This window comes from Moschus berezovskii, chromosome 6 (assembly GCF_049115385.1).
Source record: "Moschus berezovskii isolate FMDL1 chromosome 6, NW_MosBer_1.0, whole genome shotgun sequence".
NCBI lineage: Eukaryota > Metazoa > Chordata > Mammalia > Artiodactyla > Moschidae > Moschus > Moschus berezovskii.
The window spans coordinates 29,529,669-29,545,012 of NC_142465.1; the positions used below are offsets into that span (position 1 = coordinate 29,529,669).

Consider the following 15,344-nt stretch of genomic DNA (forward strand, 5'->3'; position numbering starts at 1 on the left):
TACCACCAGCTGGACTTGAAGTATTCTGTGATGTGTCAACTTTCATTAAACCATTCATACCCACTAATCTCTGAACTCCTCCTGGATGCCAGCTTCAGAGCCCATTTATGTTATTAATACCCTCTGACCTGTCATTTACTGAGCAGGATCGTTGATCCTTATTGTTAAGATCATGAATGACTACAGCTATAAACGTGGTTCTCTGGAAGGTTCTTGCTGCAGCTGGAAAGACAAAAGATGAATTAATAATTCTGAACCAAGGAGGCAAATGTTTGTAATAACTTAGCACAACAGGAAATTCATATGTAACTTCTGTCTCCTGTTATTTTTAACCATTATTTAGGCTTTTCAAATGTTCCATATGTTAGGAATAAATCTCTATGGTTTTCATGTTAAACATTAGAAAAAGGCATTCAGACTTAAACATATGATAACAGTTTGGTTTAATAGTATTTTTAAATGCTAATCAAGAGAATCTAAACTTAGTAGACATTAAGGTTTTGTATTCCAGGTGGCTCAGTGGTACAAAAATTCCGCCTGCAATGCAGGGTCAGGAAGATCCCATGAGGAAGAACTGGCAACCCACTCCAGTATTCTTGCCTGAAAAATCCCATGGACAGAGGAGCCTGACAGGCTCCAATCCATGGAGTCGCAAAGAGTCAGATATGACTGAGCAACTGAGCACACATGCAGACCTACAATCATGTTATACTGGAGACACAATATATTTCCCATCATACAGGGTTCCAAAAAGGTCAGACCTGACTAAAGAAACCTGAGCCCTGCAGAGTTAGATGAGACCTAGGTGTCAAACATGGAACCAAAGCCAGGAGATTGTGACAGGTTCAAGACTAAATACCAGGTTAGAAGGGGCAAAGGCAGGGGAGATTATTAAGAGACAAAAGGCCCAAACCAAATGTCCAAACCAGCTGTTCCCCACCATGAGTGGGTCAGCTGCTGCCAGGGTTTGGGTCCTTGTGAACAGAGCTGAGGCAGCATAAGCTCCCCAGAGCAAGCAGAAGTGAGCACATCCTGAGAAGTCAGTCCAGTAAACATTCTTAAGGAGTTTCAAAGAGCAAAGCAGATAACCAAGGTCAAGTAGGTCCAGTGGGCAGGAAACATGATCTAAAGCATGACCTAAAGGGGCCGGATGGACCCTGGGCTCTGACTGTGAACAGAGCGTGCCTTGTTGCGGTGGTTGAGTGAGGATGGATAAGAGGCACAGACTGCGGGTGAGAGAGACAGACTGCGAAACCAGCCCTGAGTTGGGACTTTGAAAGTGTTTGTTTCCTTCTCTTCCTCCTACCAACATGTCCCACCACTCAAAACAGAACATGACATGTGGAATACTTACCCCCTGTTTGTCTACAAAGCTCATTATGATTTTAAATCCATTTCCCTCTTTATTAATTCAAAGAGAAAGCTTTTCATTTTCTTCTAAAATCAATCCAGTGGGTTGGTCATAACCTAATCTTTGGTCCTTTAGAGAAATGTTTCTTCCAAGGGACTCAAGGTCTCTTGAAGTCCCTTTTAATCAGTGATGAAACTCGGTTCATTCGAATGTACCTCCCTCACCTGCCCCAGCCTTGGCCTTGAAGATGACTGTACATCCAACTGAACTTCAAGCACTAGGTAGCTCAATAGCTGCTTTAATTTCAGCGGTCTGTCCCTCCAGGAACAGGATGACCCAGAAACTACTACAGACGTCTACAAGAGGGTCACCTTACTGCCATGTGCAAAAGATGGAGAAATTTCAGAGCTTCATTTACTCTAAAAAGGTTACAAAATGCTGTTGGTATTGAAGTTGTTAAAAAATATATAATAACAAATTGGAAATAAATTATCTCTCCCATGGTGGTTCAGATAGAGGGTAAAAAATCTGCATGAAATGCAGGAGACCTGGGTTTGATCCCTGGGTCAGGAAGATCCCCTGGAGAAGAGAAAATGGCTACCCTCTCCAGTATGCTTGTCTGGAAAATTCCATGGACAGAGGAACCTGGCAGGCTATAGTACATGGGGTCACAAAGAGTCAAACAGGACTGAGTGACTAAACACTACACTAAAAATTGCCAGAGTACACAGTGCTCCCAGAATTTAGAAAATGAAGTTTAAAATGCTCATGGAAATAATGGGAAAGTGAGAGGAAATCAGCTTGCTGCTGCTGCTGCTGCTAAGTCACTTCAGTCGTGTCCGAGTCTGTGCGACCCCATAGACGGCAGCCCACCAGGCTCCCCCGTCCCTGGGATTCTCCAGGCAAGAACACTGGAGTGGGTTGCCATTTCCTTCTCCAATGTGTGAAAGTGAAAAGTGAAAGTGAAGTCGCTCAGTCATGTCTGACTCGTAGCGACCCCATGGACTGCAGCCTACCAGGCTCCTCTGTCCATGGAATTTTCCAGGCAAGAGTACTGGAGTGGCTTGCCATTGCCTTCTCCGGGAAATCAGCTTACTGCTTCTCAAAAGCCACATTCACTACTCATTTTTTATGTTGGATCAGAACACGTAAGACTCTAGAAGGACACTAGTGCAGACAGGGTTCCTAACTTGGAGATGGTACATTCATAGGTATCAGGAAGTCTGTAAATCTCTAAAACTGTGCATTTTTCTGAGGACAGAAAGATTCTCAAAGAGGTTTAAGAGATGAGGGAGAGAGAGATTCGAAACCACTGAAAAGTTATGCTTTTCCAACTCTTTCCTGACACCAAAAATAATTTGAGGAGACATCTGGACTCAGAAACCCCCTCCAGCTCTAACTACTTTAGCCAGAGATAGATCACGGAATTGATGTTTGAGATCCTCTTCTTTAGAAAAAACCTGAATGACAGAACTGAAAGGCTAGCAAAGCCTCAGCATTCACCACCAAACTAAAAGGTACAGAACAAATGATAACTCGATGGTTAAGGCAGAATGCAGTCCGTGGGGTCGCTAAGGGTCGGACACGACTGAGCGACTTCACTTTCACACATTGGAGAAGGAAATGGCAACCCACTCCAGTGTTCTTGCCTGGAGAATCCCAGGGACGGGGGAGCCTGATGGGCTTCCATCTATGGGATCACACAGAGTCAGACACGACTGAAGTGACTTAGCAGCAGCAGCAGCAGGTCAAAAACAAAAAGAAGATAAATGAGAATGGCTCACCAGGACATGTAACCCCAGGCCCTGGGGACAAATGGTGATCACTGACATAGAAAATGGGGTGGAAATCCCCAGTGTGATGCAGATTTGTTTGAAGCTAACTGCCCAGCTCCTAGAGATGGGAGTCCCCACAGGCCAGCTCATCCCTCCCCCACAGACCTTGTGAGCTCACAATACCTAGCCTTCTGATGGTAGTTGCCTTATAGGGATTTAAACTGATCAAAATGGAAAGCTTTGGATGAGTGGAACGGGAGTCAGCTACTAGCATGAAGTCTAAGAATTCAGAAGGCTCTGAAGTGTGGACAGGTGAGGCTGATGGGAAAGAGAATTCAGGGAACTCCTGATTTATTTCTGTTCCTTCAGGGATTGAAGTTTTGGGCCTTGATGTTTACTTAAACTGTATTTGTGGCATTTGGAGTTTAGGATGTATTAGAATTTAAAGGCCTTTGGTTTTATCTTGACATTTTTCATCTATCCACTAAATTTGACTTATTAACAATATCTAGCAAAAGGTAGCCAGCATACACAGAAGAACTATACAAAAAAGATCTTCATGACCCAGATAACCACGATGGTGTGATCACTCGCCTAGCGCCAGACACCCTGGATTGAGAAGTCAAGTGGGCCTTAGGAAGCATCACTACAAACAAAGCTAGTGGACATGATGGAATTCCAGTTGAGCAATTTCAAATCCTAAATTATTATGCTGTGAAACTGCTGTGTTCAATATGCCATCAAATCTGGAAAACAGCAATGGCCAGGGGACTGGAAAAGGTCAGTTTTCATTCCAATCCCAAAGAAGGGCAATGCCAAAGAATGTTCAAAGTACCGCACAATTGCACTCATCTCACATGCTAGCAAAGGAATGCTCAAAATTCTCTTAGCCAGGCTTCAACACTACATGAACTGTGAATTTCCAGATGTTCAAGCTGGATTCAGAAAAGGCAGAGGAACCCGAGTTCAAATTGCCAACATCCAGTGGATCATTGAAAAAGCAAGAGAGTTCCAGAAAAGCATTTACTTTTGCTTTATTGACTGCACCAAAGCCTTTGAATGTGTAGATCACAACTCCTGTGGAAAATTCTTAAAGAGATGGGAATAACAGACCACCTGACCTGCCTCCTGAGCAATTTGTATGCAAGTCAAGAAGCAACAGTTAGATCTGGACATGGAACAACAGACTGGTTCCAAATCATGAAAGGAGTACATCAAGACTGTATATTGTTACCCTCCTTATTTAACTTAAATGCAGAGTTCAGTTCAGTTACTCGTCATTTCTGACTCTTTGCGACCCCATGAACCACAGCATCCCAGGCCTCCTTGTCCATCACCAACTCCATGAGTTTTCCCAAACTCATGTCAATTGAGTCAGTGATGTCATCCAACCATCTCATCCTCTGTCGTCCCCTTCTCCTCCTGCCCTCAATCTTTCCCAGCATCAGCGTCTTTTCAAATAAGTCAGCTCTTCACATCAAGTGGCCAAAGTACTGGAGTTTCAGCTTCAACATCAGTCCTTCCAATAAACATTCAGCAGTGATCTCCTTTAGGATGGACTGGTTGGGTCTCCTTGCAGTCCAAGGGACTCTCAAGAGTCTTCTCCAACACCACAGTTCAAAAGCATCAATTCTTCGGTGCTCAGCTTTCTTTGTAGTCCAACTCTCACATCCACACATGACCACTGGAAAAACCAGAGCCTTGACTAGATGGACCTTTGTTGGCAAAGTAAGGTCTCTGCTTCTTAATATGCTGCCTAGGTTGGTCATAACTTTCCCTCCAAGGAATAAGTGTCTTTTAATTTCATGGCTGCAATCACCATCTGAAGTGATTTTGGAGCCCAGAAAAATAAAGTCAGCCACTGTTTCCACTGTTTCCCTATCTATTTGCCATGAAGTGATGGGATTGGATGCCATGATCTTAGTTTTCTGAATGTTGAGCTTTAAGCCAACTTTTTCACTCTCCTCTTTCACTTTCATCAAGAGGCTCTTTCAGTTCAGTTCAGTTCAGTCACTCAGTCGTGTCCGACTCTTAGCGACCCCATGAACCACAATACGAAAGGCCTCCCTGTCCATCACCAACTCCTGGAGTTCACTCAAACTCATGTCCATCGAGTCGGTGATGCCATCCAGCCACCTCATCCTCTGTCGTCCCTGTCTCCTCTTACCCCCAATCACTCCCAGCATCAGAGTCTTTTCCAGTGAGTCAACTCGTCGCATGTGGTGGCCAAAGTATTGGAGTTTCAGCTTTAGCATAAGTCCTTCCAATGAACACCCAGGATTGATCTCCTCTAGAATGGACTGGTTGGATCTCCTTGCAGTCCAAGGGACTCTCAAGAGTCTTCTCCAACACCACAGTTCAAAAGCATCAGTTCTTCGGCGATCAGCTTTCTTCACAGTCCAACTCTCACATCCATACATGACCACGGGAAAAACCATAGCCTGGACTAGACGGACCTTGGTTGGCAAAGTAATGTCTCTACTTTTTAATATGCTATCTAGGCTGGTCATAACTTTCCTTCCAAGGAGTAAGCGTCTTTTAATTTCATGGCTGCAATCAGCATCTGCAGTGAATTTTTGCCATAAGGGTGGTGTCTACTGTGTATCTGAGGTTACTGATATTTCTTCTGGCCATCTTGATTCCAGCTTGTGCTTCTTCCAGCCCAGCGTTCCTCATGATATACTCTGCATATAAGTTAAATAAGCAGGGTGACAATATACAGCCTTGACGTACTCCTTGTGAAATGCCAGGCTGGATGAAGCATAAGCTGGAATCAAGGTTGCCAGGAGAAATATCAATAACCTCAGATACGCAGATGACACCACCCTTATGGCAGAAAGTGAAGAGGAACTGAAGAGCCTCTTGATGAAAGTGAAAGAGGAGAGTGAAAAAGTTGACTTAAAACTCAACATTCAGAAAACTAAGATCATGGCATCCGGGCCCACCACTTCATGGCAAATAGATGGGGAAACAATGCAGACAGTGGCAGACTTTATTTTCTTGGGCTCCAAGACCATTGCAGTTGGTGACTGCAGCCATGAAATTTTTTTTTTTCAAAATTTATTTATTTATTTATTTTTGCATTTCAATAGTTTAATATGAACAATCAGAACTAATTAACAGTATAACAATATTTTACAACTGAAATAATTAAAATAAACTATAAAATTACTACATAAAACAGGTCTGATCTAGCTTATTTACTTTCTATAATCTCTTCAGTGCTGCAAAACCATTTATTTCTTTTTTTTTTTCATGTTTAATAAACACTTCGTCTTTTTGTATTGCTTTCTTTTTCATCACACCGTGAAATTAAAAGACACTTGCTTCTTGGAAGAAAAGCTATGACCAACCTAGACAGCATAGTAAAAAGCAGAGACATTACTTTGCCAACAAAGGTCCATCTAGTTAAAGTATGGTTTTCCCAGTAGTCATGTATGGATGTGAGAGCTGGAGTATAAAGAAAGCTGAGCACCGAAGAATTGGTGCTTTTGAACTATGGTGTTGGAGAAGACTTTGAGAGTCTCTTGGACTGCCAGGAGATCCAACCAGTCAATCCTAAAGGAAATCAATCCTGAATATTCATTGGAAGGACTGATGCTGAAGCTGAAACTTCAATACTTTGCAAAGAACTGACTCACTGGAAAAGACCCCGATGCTGGGAAAGATTGAGGGCAGGAGGAGAAGGGGACAACAGAGGATGAGGTGGTTGGATGGCATTACCGACTTTACAGACATGAGTTTGAGTAACCTCTGGGAGTTGGTGAGGGACAGGGAGGCCTGGCATGCAGCAGTCCATGGATTCAAAAAGAGTTGGCCGCGACTGAACTGAACTGAGCAAAAATCCTGTCCATTTGAAGACAGGATTATGTATCCTTGAACCTACCTACTCTCCCTAATCCTTTGGGGGAAAGACCATATTCTCTTGTTTTAGCACCAAGCTCCATCAGAACTGGCCAGGCAAAGGAAATAACTGGGTTTTATACTATGTCTTAAAAGCAGGTAAACTAGAATCCCTTGAGTGGAATCATCTCCAACTAGAGGCACAGCAGTGTGGAGCAGTATTTCGTCCATATGCTCATAAAGATACCAACAGTTCTTTTTCAATTAAAGGATCAAATTGTCATCATCACTGTCTGCATGCCTTTTGGGGGAAATGAGTCAAATTTATGCTTTCAAACTAGTGACATCTGGTAGACTACAAAAAGCAACCAGAAACTAAACCAAAGACTGCAAGACTGATTCCAGCTCCAAAACAAGTTCTGTAACTTTATCTACTCTTTACCACAGATAATCTATTTGACCTGACATTCAGCATATTACAGTGAAAAAGAGCAAAGATCTAAAGCCCAGACAATTATCCTTCGGAAACTGAGGTCTAAATGCCAATGCAGTCACTTTCTAGTTCGATGATTTTGAAGTTATTTAATCTAAGTTTTCATCTGTAAAATGGGAATAATAAAGGTTGTGTGTGTGTGTGAGTTTGTAAACTATCTCCCTCTCAGATAAGAGGGAAAGACAAAATACAATGTATTACACAGAAAGCACTTTTAAAAAATAAAAGTACTACCTAAAGTACTACCCTCAATAATGTAAGGATTACTGAGGGCATACTTCTGCCATCACACACAACAGAAGTAGATTAAGACTTGTTTCTGTCTATTGAAGTGGCTCTTTCAATCACTTGTAGGATAAACAAGAAGCCACCAGAAGACTAATTCCCATTCAACACCAGGAAAAGTTAACAATGGTGGTCTTAAAACAGGCTGCTTCTGGAGACTGTGAGTTCTTTGTTACTAGTAGCAGGACCTTAGGAAGGGGAATAAGATCAGAGGGGAATGAGCAAGGGACTCAAGGACATCCACATCATCTACTGGCCTGTACTGTATGAGGTATTTTTCAAACCTAAAAACTCTTCGCTAGAGAAATTACAGAGGGAAATTCTACATGAAAGCTGTGCTCTTGACATAGGCTTCCCTGGTAGCTCAGTCAGTAAAGAATCTGCCTACAGTTCAGACCAGGGTTCTATCTCCGGGTCAGGAAGATCCCCTGGAAAAGGAAATGGCAACCCATTCCAGTATTCTCACCTGGAAAATCCTACCGAGGAGCCTGGCGGGCTACAGTCCATGGGGTTATAAGAGTTGGACACAATTTAGCAACTGAACCAACCACTTGCTTGATTCCCAATCAGTATCTTTCCTACACACTTTTGCACTAAAGGAAAAAATGTCATTTCCTACTGCTTTACAAGTATTCCTAAAAACACCCAAGCATAAGAACTAAAAACCTAGCTCCATGAGACAGCAGTTTAAAAAGCAAAAGCTACATTAATGACCTAACACAGGATTTTGCAGTATTACTCACATTTGTCAAAAACAAATCTTTATGTGTATATTTGAATTCAATTCTCCAGTTTATCTTCTTAATAAAATAGTTGCTTTTCATAATAATTTTAAGAAAAACAACAACAACAAAAATTTCTTATAAGAGTATCTGAATGCCTATTTACACTGATTTTTTTTTAAATATTCTAGAAGCCACCAAAGAGAACTTGTGTGTGATATACCTAAAAGTAGACCCGAGGCAGAGCACCTTCTTTGTCTCAGCGTGTGTAGAGACCAGGACACTAACGCAGTAGAAATATGCGTAGGACTCTGTGCTGTCACACTTCCTAGATTCAATTTCTGTTATTGCCATCTGCTAGCTACATGACCTAAAATAAGTTACTTGATCTCTCTGTATCCCAGTGATATCATCTCTTAAACTGGAACAATACTCTACTTCATGGACTTATTGAGAGAAATTAAATGACAAAATACTGATAAAACTGCTTGCACAATCCACAGGCATGTAAGTGAGTGCTTATAAAATAATAGCAACTATTAACACAGTGGCTCCACCTGGACAGATGAGTGAAAACAGACCTTCTGAAATATTTAAAAAATGAAAATTGTATTAGAGAAATAACACAGGTTTTGTGTAAAATGTAGAAATGACTACAAAGAATTTTAAAAGAACATTAAAATCCCCCTGACTCTACCAATTAGAGAAAAGGTTATTTAACATTTGGTGTATGTCTTCTGTTTTCCCTTGCAACTTTTTCCTAGTTGGTGATCATATGTACACAGTTTGACAGAGTGAAGACTAGGGTTTGGAACTTGGACTATGAAATTATGTTGCACTTCCAAATTTGATGCATGCAGCAAGGCACCTAAAGCCCCTGCCCTGGAACAACTCAGAGGGATAGGGTGAGGAGGGAGGTGGGAGGGGGATTCAAAATGGGGGGACACATGTATACATATGGCTGATTCAGGTCGATGTATGGCAAAAACCATCACAGAATTGTAATTATCCTCCAATTAAAATAAATTTTAAAAACCCAACTCACTGCCTATAAAACTGCCATTGTGTAAAGCCAATATGTGTTAGAAGTGACATGAACTGAAAGTCGCTCAGCTGTGTCCGACTCTTTGCAACCCCATGGACTATACAGTGAATGGAATTCTCCAGGCCAGACCTCTAGAATGGGTAGCCTTGACCTTCTCCAGGGGATCTTCCCAACCCAGGGATTGAACCCAGGTCTCCTGCATTGCCAGCAGATTCTTTACCAGCTGAGCCACAAGGGAAGCCCAAGAATACTGGAGTGGGTAGCCTATCCCTTCTCCAGCGGATCTTCCTAACCCAGGAATAGAACCAGGGTCTTCCCCATTGCAAATGGATTCTTTACCAACTGAGCTATCAGGAAGCCCAATAAATGTTTAGTATTTTTAACACTAAAAAAAGAAAAAAGAAATTATGCTGCACTTCCTTCTTCAGTGTTGTCAGATGTAAGCTACTCCCAGAGACATCACCTTGAAAGCCCTATTTTTCTTTTCCTATTCTTTTTCTCCAGGAATTTGCTATCTACCTTACCTAGTAAGGACATGGGCTTCCCTTGTGGCTCAGCTGGAAAAGAATCTTCCCACAATGTGGGAGACCTGGGTTCAATCCCTGGGTTGGGAAGATCCCCTGGAGAAGGGAAAGGCTACCCACTCCAGTATTCTGGCCTGGAGAATTCCATTCACTGTATAATCCATGGGGTCACAAAGAGTTGGACACAACTGAGCGAATTTGACTTCATCGGAGAAGGCAATGGCAAGCCACTCCAGTACTCTTGCCTAGAAAATCCCATGGACGGAGGAGCCTGGTAGGCTGCAGTCCATGGGGTCGCTACGAGTCAGACATGACTGGGCAACTTCACTTTTCCTTTTCACTTTCACACATTGGAGAAGGAAATGGCAACCCACTCCAGTGTTCTTGCCTGGAGAATCCCAGGGATGGGGGAGCCTGATGGGCTGCCGTCTATGGGGTCACACAGAGTCGGACACGACTGAAGTGACTTAGCAGCAGCAGCAGCAGCAGCAGTAAGGACATAGCCCTGTGATCCTTGGCTTCTTAATGTAAAATTTCTCACTTTCAAATGTATCTCTCTTTCCTGAAGACTCTCTGGAGGTACTCTCTCCTTATATAATTTACAACTTCTCTTTCCCCTTTCTTTTCAGCACCCAAACTCCAGACTCAGGGAAGCTCAAAGCCTGGCCCGGGAGAATTTCTCCCCGCTCCCCACTCCCATTGATGTGGAGGATGATAGAGACAGAGCATCTTCCCACAACAATTTCCTTCAACATGCTTAAATATACAAATTACATAAAACTTCACAGATATAATTACCCTTTATCCTTGTATTAGATGCATGACAAACATAGCTTTAATCTGGATAGTCAAGATATTGATTGTTCTCCACTCTATAATAAGGCAGAGTGGTTGGCATAGTCAGGGATCATCAGCTGCTACCATCTAATCCAGCATTTCAAAAAAATAAAGTTTTATGCACTTATTTGCTTTGGCTGTTGCTGCACAGAATTTTCTCTAGTTGCAGAGACCAGGGACTACTCTCCAGTTGCAGTGCACAGGCTTCTAATTTCAGCACCCCTCTGCTCTGGACTGGTGATTCAAGGGAGCATAACTTATGCTGTGACTGAGTGTCTTAACAAACCTTATCTGGAGCAGAAGAGAATAGAGTGAAGCCAAAGCTCTGATAGTAAATGAAGTTGCAGTCATGCTTTAGCTAGGAGAGGGAGATATTTAGTGTTTTATGGTTTCAGACTGACCTTGTTTTTGTCTGTGCTGAAGACTGCCAATATGATGAATTGGTCAAATTTATAGAAGTGACTGTGTGCCCTTCTCTGATGTTGGTGCTTTGTGAGAGTGTTTGTATCCAACAAGAGCGAGTCATTTCCAAGCTGTGACCCTAGGCCAGGTCCTAACAGTTCCGAACCCCAGGAGTGTCAGGCCAGTTCCCAGACCTCAGGACTGCTTCCCTCTTTCTCACTTGCTAAGTCACTCCAAATAGAGTAATTATGGGTCAGTCGATAGAAGAGCTTGGTGGAATCAAAGTGAACCTTTATACCTAGGAAATATTGATTCACATAGAGAAAGCACTAGTCACCAGTGATATACACAGGATTGTAACTTGTTTTTAAAAATTAGATAAATATGTAGGAGGTCCATTTTTTTACAGTAATATAGGGAAGAACTGGGTAAGATTCCAAGGATCTATCATTTGACATAACTATTGGATGACCACTGGGCCAACAGCTAAAAAAATGAATACTATTTTTGAGTCACTCATCATTTTATTTGAGTGAATAGAAACTGATTACAGATAAGAGAGATCTGATAGGGCTGGAAAGTAGTAGCAGTGAAACAAATCAAGGGACATTCTGGCCGAATCCAGTAGGATCAACTATAGAAGGCTGAGGCTGATTCCATCTCAGGGATAACTCTACCAGTAAACTAACTGAAGCCATGGGGTAAGGCCTGAAACAGAAAAAAAATATTGTGAAGAAGTTTTCCAAAAAGAATGAAGAGTGTGTTTTCCTTCCTGGGACCCTGCAAGACTAACTAATGCCAAATGACACTGAGTTCAGTGGAATCAAAAAGAGATGAAATTTACATCCCTGGAAGATAAACACCTAATTCCCACCCAGGGGCATAGGACATGCAGACTGATATGGAAACCTAGGTCAGCAGGAAGTTTAGAGAAAACAGAGAGACAACCAAAATGGATTATTTCTTCATGTATATGGCACAAACCAATCCAGCCTTCTTCTGATAAGAGACAATTATTCATAATCTCACCCATAGGCTATGCAATGTAGAACTTAGAGATAGGTGCCAAGCATTGTCTCAGACACAGCAAGGGTATAATACAGTATTTCAAAGGATCCTCAGGTCTTTCCTTGTTTATGAACAAATCCATACCTTTTTCTGACTGCATAATGTTCTGGGGAAAGTTTTTATTGTAATTTTTAATTTTGTTATCTTTAAAATATTTATTTCATAGCATTACTGTGATTTAAATTACATTATATATGTGAATTTTTAACACATTCTCTGTCATATATTCAGAATCAATCACATTTGTCATTGATTTTACTAGGCTGTTGAAAGAGAGAATCGAACCAGAAATAGGAAGACTGTACCCTAGACTCTCAATGGATTTCCACAATCCGAGAAATACCCTGAATGATACTCAAAACTTTCTACATCAAGGAAGCCTCATTATAATGCTATTTTCTATTTTTAGAATATTCTTTACAAGAAACAAAGACCTTTCTGGTAAAAAAGCAAACAAAAGAAGTTCCTGGCTTCAGGGAGACCCATATTTGGTCTTTCCCGTGTCAGTTCTGCTAAAGATGAATTTTGCCTGTTAGGGGCCAGTATTTCAAGAGCCACACAGGTAAAACTGGTAAACAAGAAACTGCAGACTTCTGGTAGCCTTGATGTCTCTCTGTGACTCAGTATGTAAATCCACAAGGAATTAGAGAATAAAGAGAAGATAACAGGACTTTTCTCATGACTTCATCTGCACCCTAAATATAGTCTAATCTGAGATTAGGGAACACAGCTAATCCAGCAAACTAATAAAGAAAGTTCTCATAGTGTAAACTTACGAAAATAAAAGAGACCATCTTCATAGGACATGGTGGTCTTTGCAGCAGTGGCTGTGGTAGCAGCAGTGGATGTCACAGCCGCAGTGGATGTGGTAGCAGCAGTGGTGGTCTTGGCAGCTGTGGTGGTTGTGGCAGCCACAGTAGATGTGGTGGGAGCAGCAATGGATGTTGCAGCCGCAGTGGATGTGGCAGTAGAAGTGGTTGTAGTGGCAGCCACAGTGGACTCCTTGGCGGGAGCAGAGGTGGTGGTGGGATCAACGGTGTTTACATAAGAGCTTGAAATTAGGACACAGTGCAGTCAAGACATTTGATTCTTCCTCAGGCAATAAAATTTGTGCTGCCCAAGGTTGGACATGCATTTCTCATTCTGAATTCATCTCTGCAAATGATATCAATACTGTCATACCATTGCTCTGGCTACCAACTCTGCTTGAGAGGTAGTATCTCCTTTCTATGCGTGCAGTAAAATCACTTGCCACAGATTCCTGCCTGAAAGGGGGGGGCATATTTGTCTCACATTTGGAGTACACAAAGATTCCATGTACTACAGCAGTACTGGGGAGAGCCCCTTAGAAATAATGGGAAATATTTGTATTATTCTGATAATCATAAAGCCAAGGAAAGGCTCTGTCACCTACCCTGTATTCAAAGGGAACCTGCCAAGATTGATGAGATTTATTTCCCTCTACAGAGCAAACAGAAAGTCAGAACCCCAAACTGTGAGCTAAAACCACCTCAACACCATCTCCATACCCACACTCTAGCCAGGCTGTCTCAGGCCTCATGTAGGAGAGAGAATATTTTTTAAGGTGAGCCCCACAAAGCACATGTGGCACAGTGTATGAAGTCAGACAAGAGTCAGTACCCTCATGACCAGAGAACCCAAGTCCCCAAGCTGTGGAGGCTGAGAAGAGGGATCTTCAGAATGCCTACATGAGCATGACACACACACAGCACAGAATGGGCAGGGTGCTGTGGAGAAAGCCCAAGGATGACTAGGAGTTTGGTTCACATCCTTGGGATTCACTTTAAAGAAGATACACAAACCTCAGCTGGGAATTAGGCATTGATGCCATTACAAATCTCAAAGCTTTCATTACACAACCTGTATCCTGCCTTCCCATGTGATCCTAATGCCCTCATTTCTGAATCACTTTTAGGCTGTACATTCTCTTCCTTCCTTCAGACCTCTCCTTGAAGCAATGGCCATGTATTCAATCCTTCCTATCAGCATAAGCAGAAAGATTTTCATGAACCTTCCCCAAATTCTCAGATCACATCAGACTACATCCCCCTGGCAAATCAATGATTGACCCAAAATTTTTGAAAATCCACACAAGAGACTTAATATGATCAAATTCTATATAAAAAATAAGCTGATTTTTATATGTTTCCATGAATTCCCTCGTAGCTCAGTAAAAAATCCGTCTGCAATGCAAGAATCCGCCCGCAATGCAAGAATTCGCCTGCAATGCAGGAGACCCTGGTTTCATTCCTGGGTCCAGAAGATCTTCTGGAAAAGGAAATGGCAACCTACACCAGTATTCTTGACTGGAAAATGCCATAGACAGAGGAGCCTGGCAGGTTACAGTCCATGGAGTTGCAAATAATCGGACATGACTTAGAGACTAAACCTTGAATTTTTATATGAAAAACAATACTTTTCCAGGCTTTTTCATAGAATTCTTATAACCGATCTCTGGTGGAAGCACTGCCATGAGACTGGGATGGAAAACGATCACTGCAAGGAGGGGAAGTGCAAGTGCAAACTCACCAGGAGAAGAACTAGCAGGAATTTCTGTTGTATCCTCTGAAAGAGAAAAGGGAAAAACAAGATGTGCACTGAACACCAGTTTTGGGTGTGGAGAGAATAAGACTAAGGACAATGGTGCAGGCTTCCGCAGATGAGTCACTTTAGCCTTTGGTACACACATTGAGGGGGAAAAGATGCACAGATAATATAAAACCCCGCAAAACCATAACATGTGATCACTTTTGCTTTCCTGAAATAAACCTCTGATTTTACATACTTTAAATAGATTTTACTGACTCTTACCATGAAGCTGGGGTCCAAGGTTAGAACTGAGCAAAGATCTGACTGAATTAGGAAAAGTCAAAGGGTAGACTCAACTCAATCATGAATGGTCTATGAAAATGGTAACGGAACAGGGGAATGGAGTAGAGGACAGGAGGGGCCATAATTCTAGACTCCTCCAAACACAC

The 15,344-nt window shown here is 42.1% G+C and overlaps 1 protein-coding gene across 6 annotated transcripts in view; it reads right to left on the reverse strand.

Annotated features, from left to right (window-relative positions):
• The window catches only part of LOC129536248 (uncharacterized), a 56,471-nt gene that overhangs the window by 8,750 nt on the left and 32,377 nt on the right, over window positions 1–15,344 (reverse strand). For 3 of the 6 annotated variants that reach the window (XR_008681780.2, XR_008681779.2, XR_008681778.2), the window contains 2 exons: window positions 14,896–14,931; window positions 13,122–13,396 (listed from right to left, as the gene is read on the reverse strand). Coding sequence is in view for 2 of the 6 variants with exons in the window: in XM_088836870.1 (XP_088692996.1) it covers window positions 13,122–13,396 (275 nt within the window). In the remaining 4 variants the exon portion in view is untranslated. Of the gene's footprint in view, window positions 1–13,121; window positions 14,932–15,344 lie in introns of all 6 variants that reach the window. The other 3 variants (XM_088836870.1, XM_055395063.2, XR_016037563.1) reach the window with 2 other exon arrangements.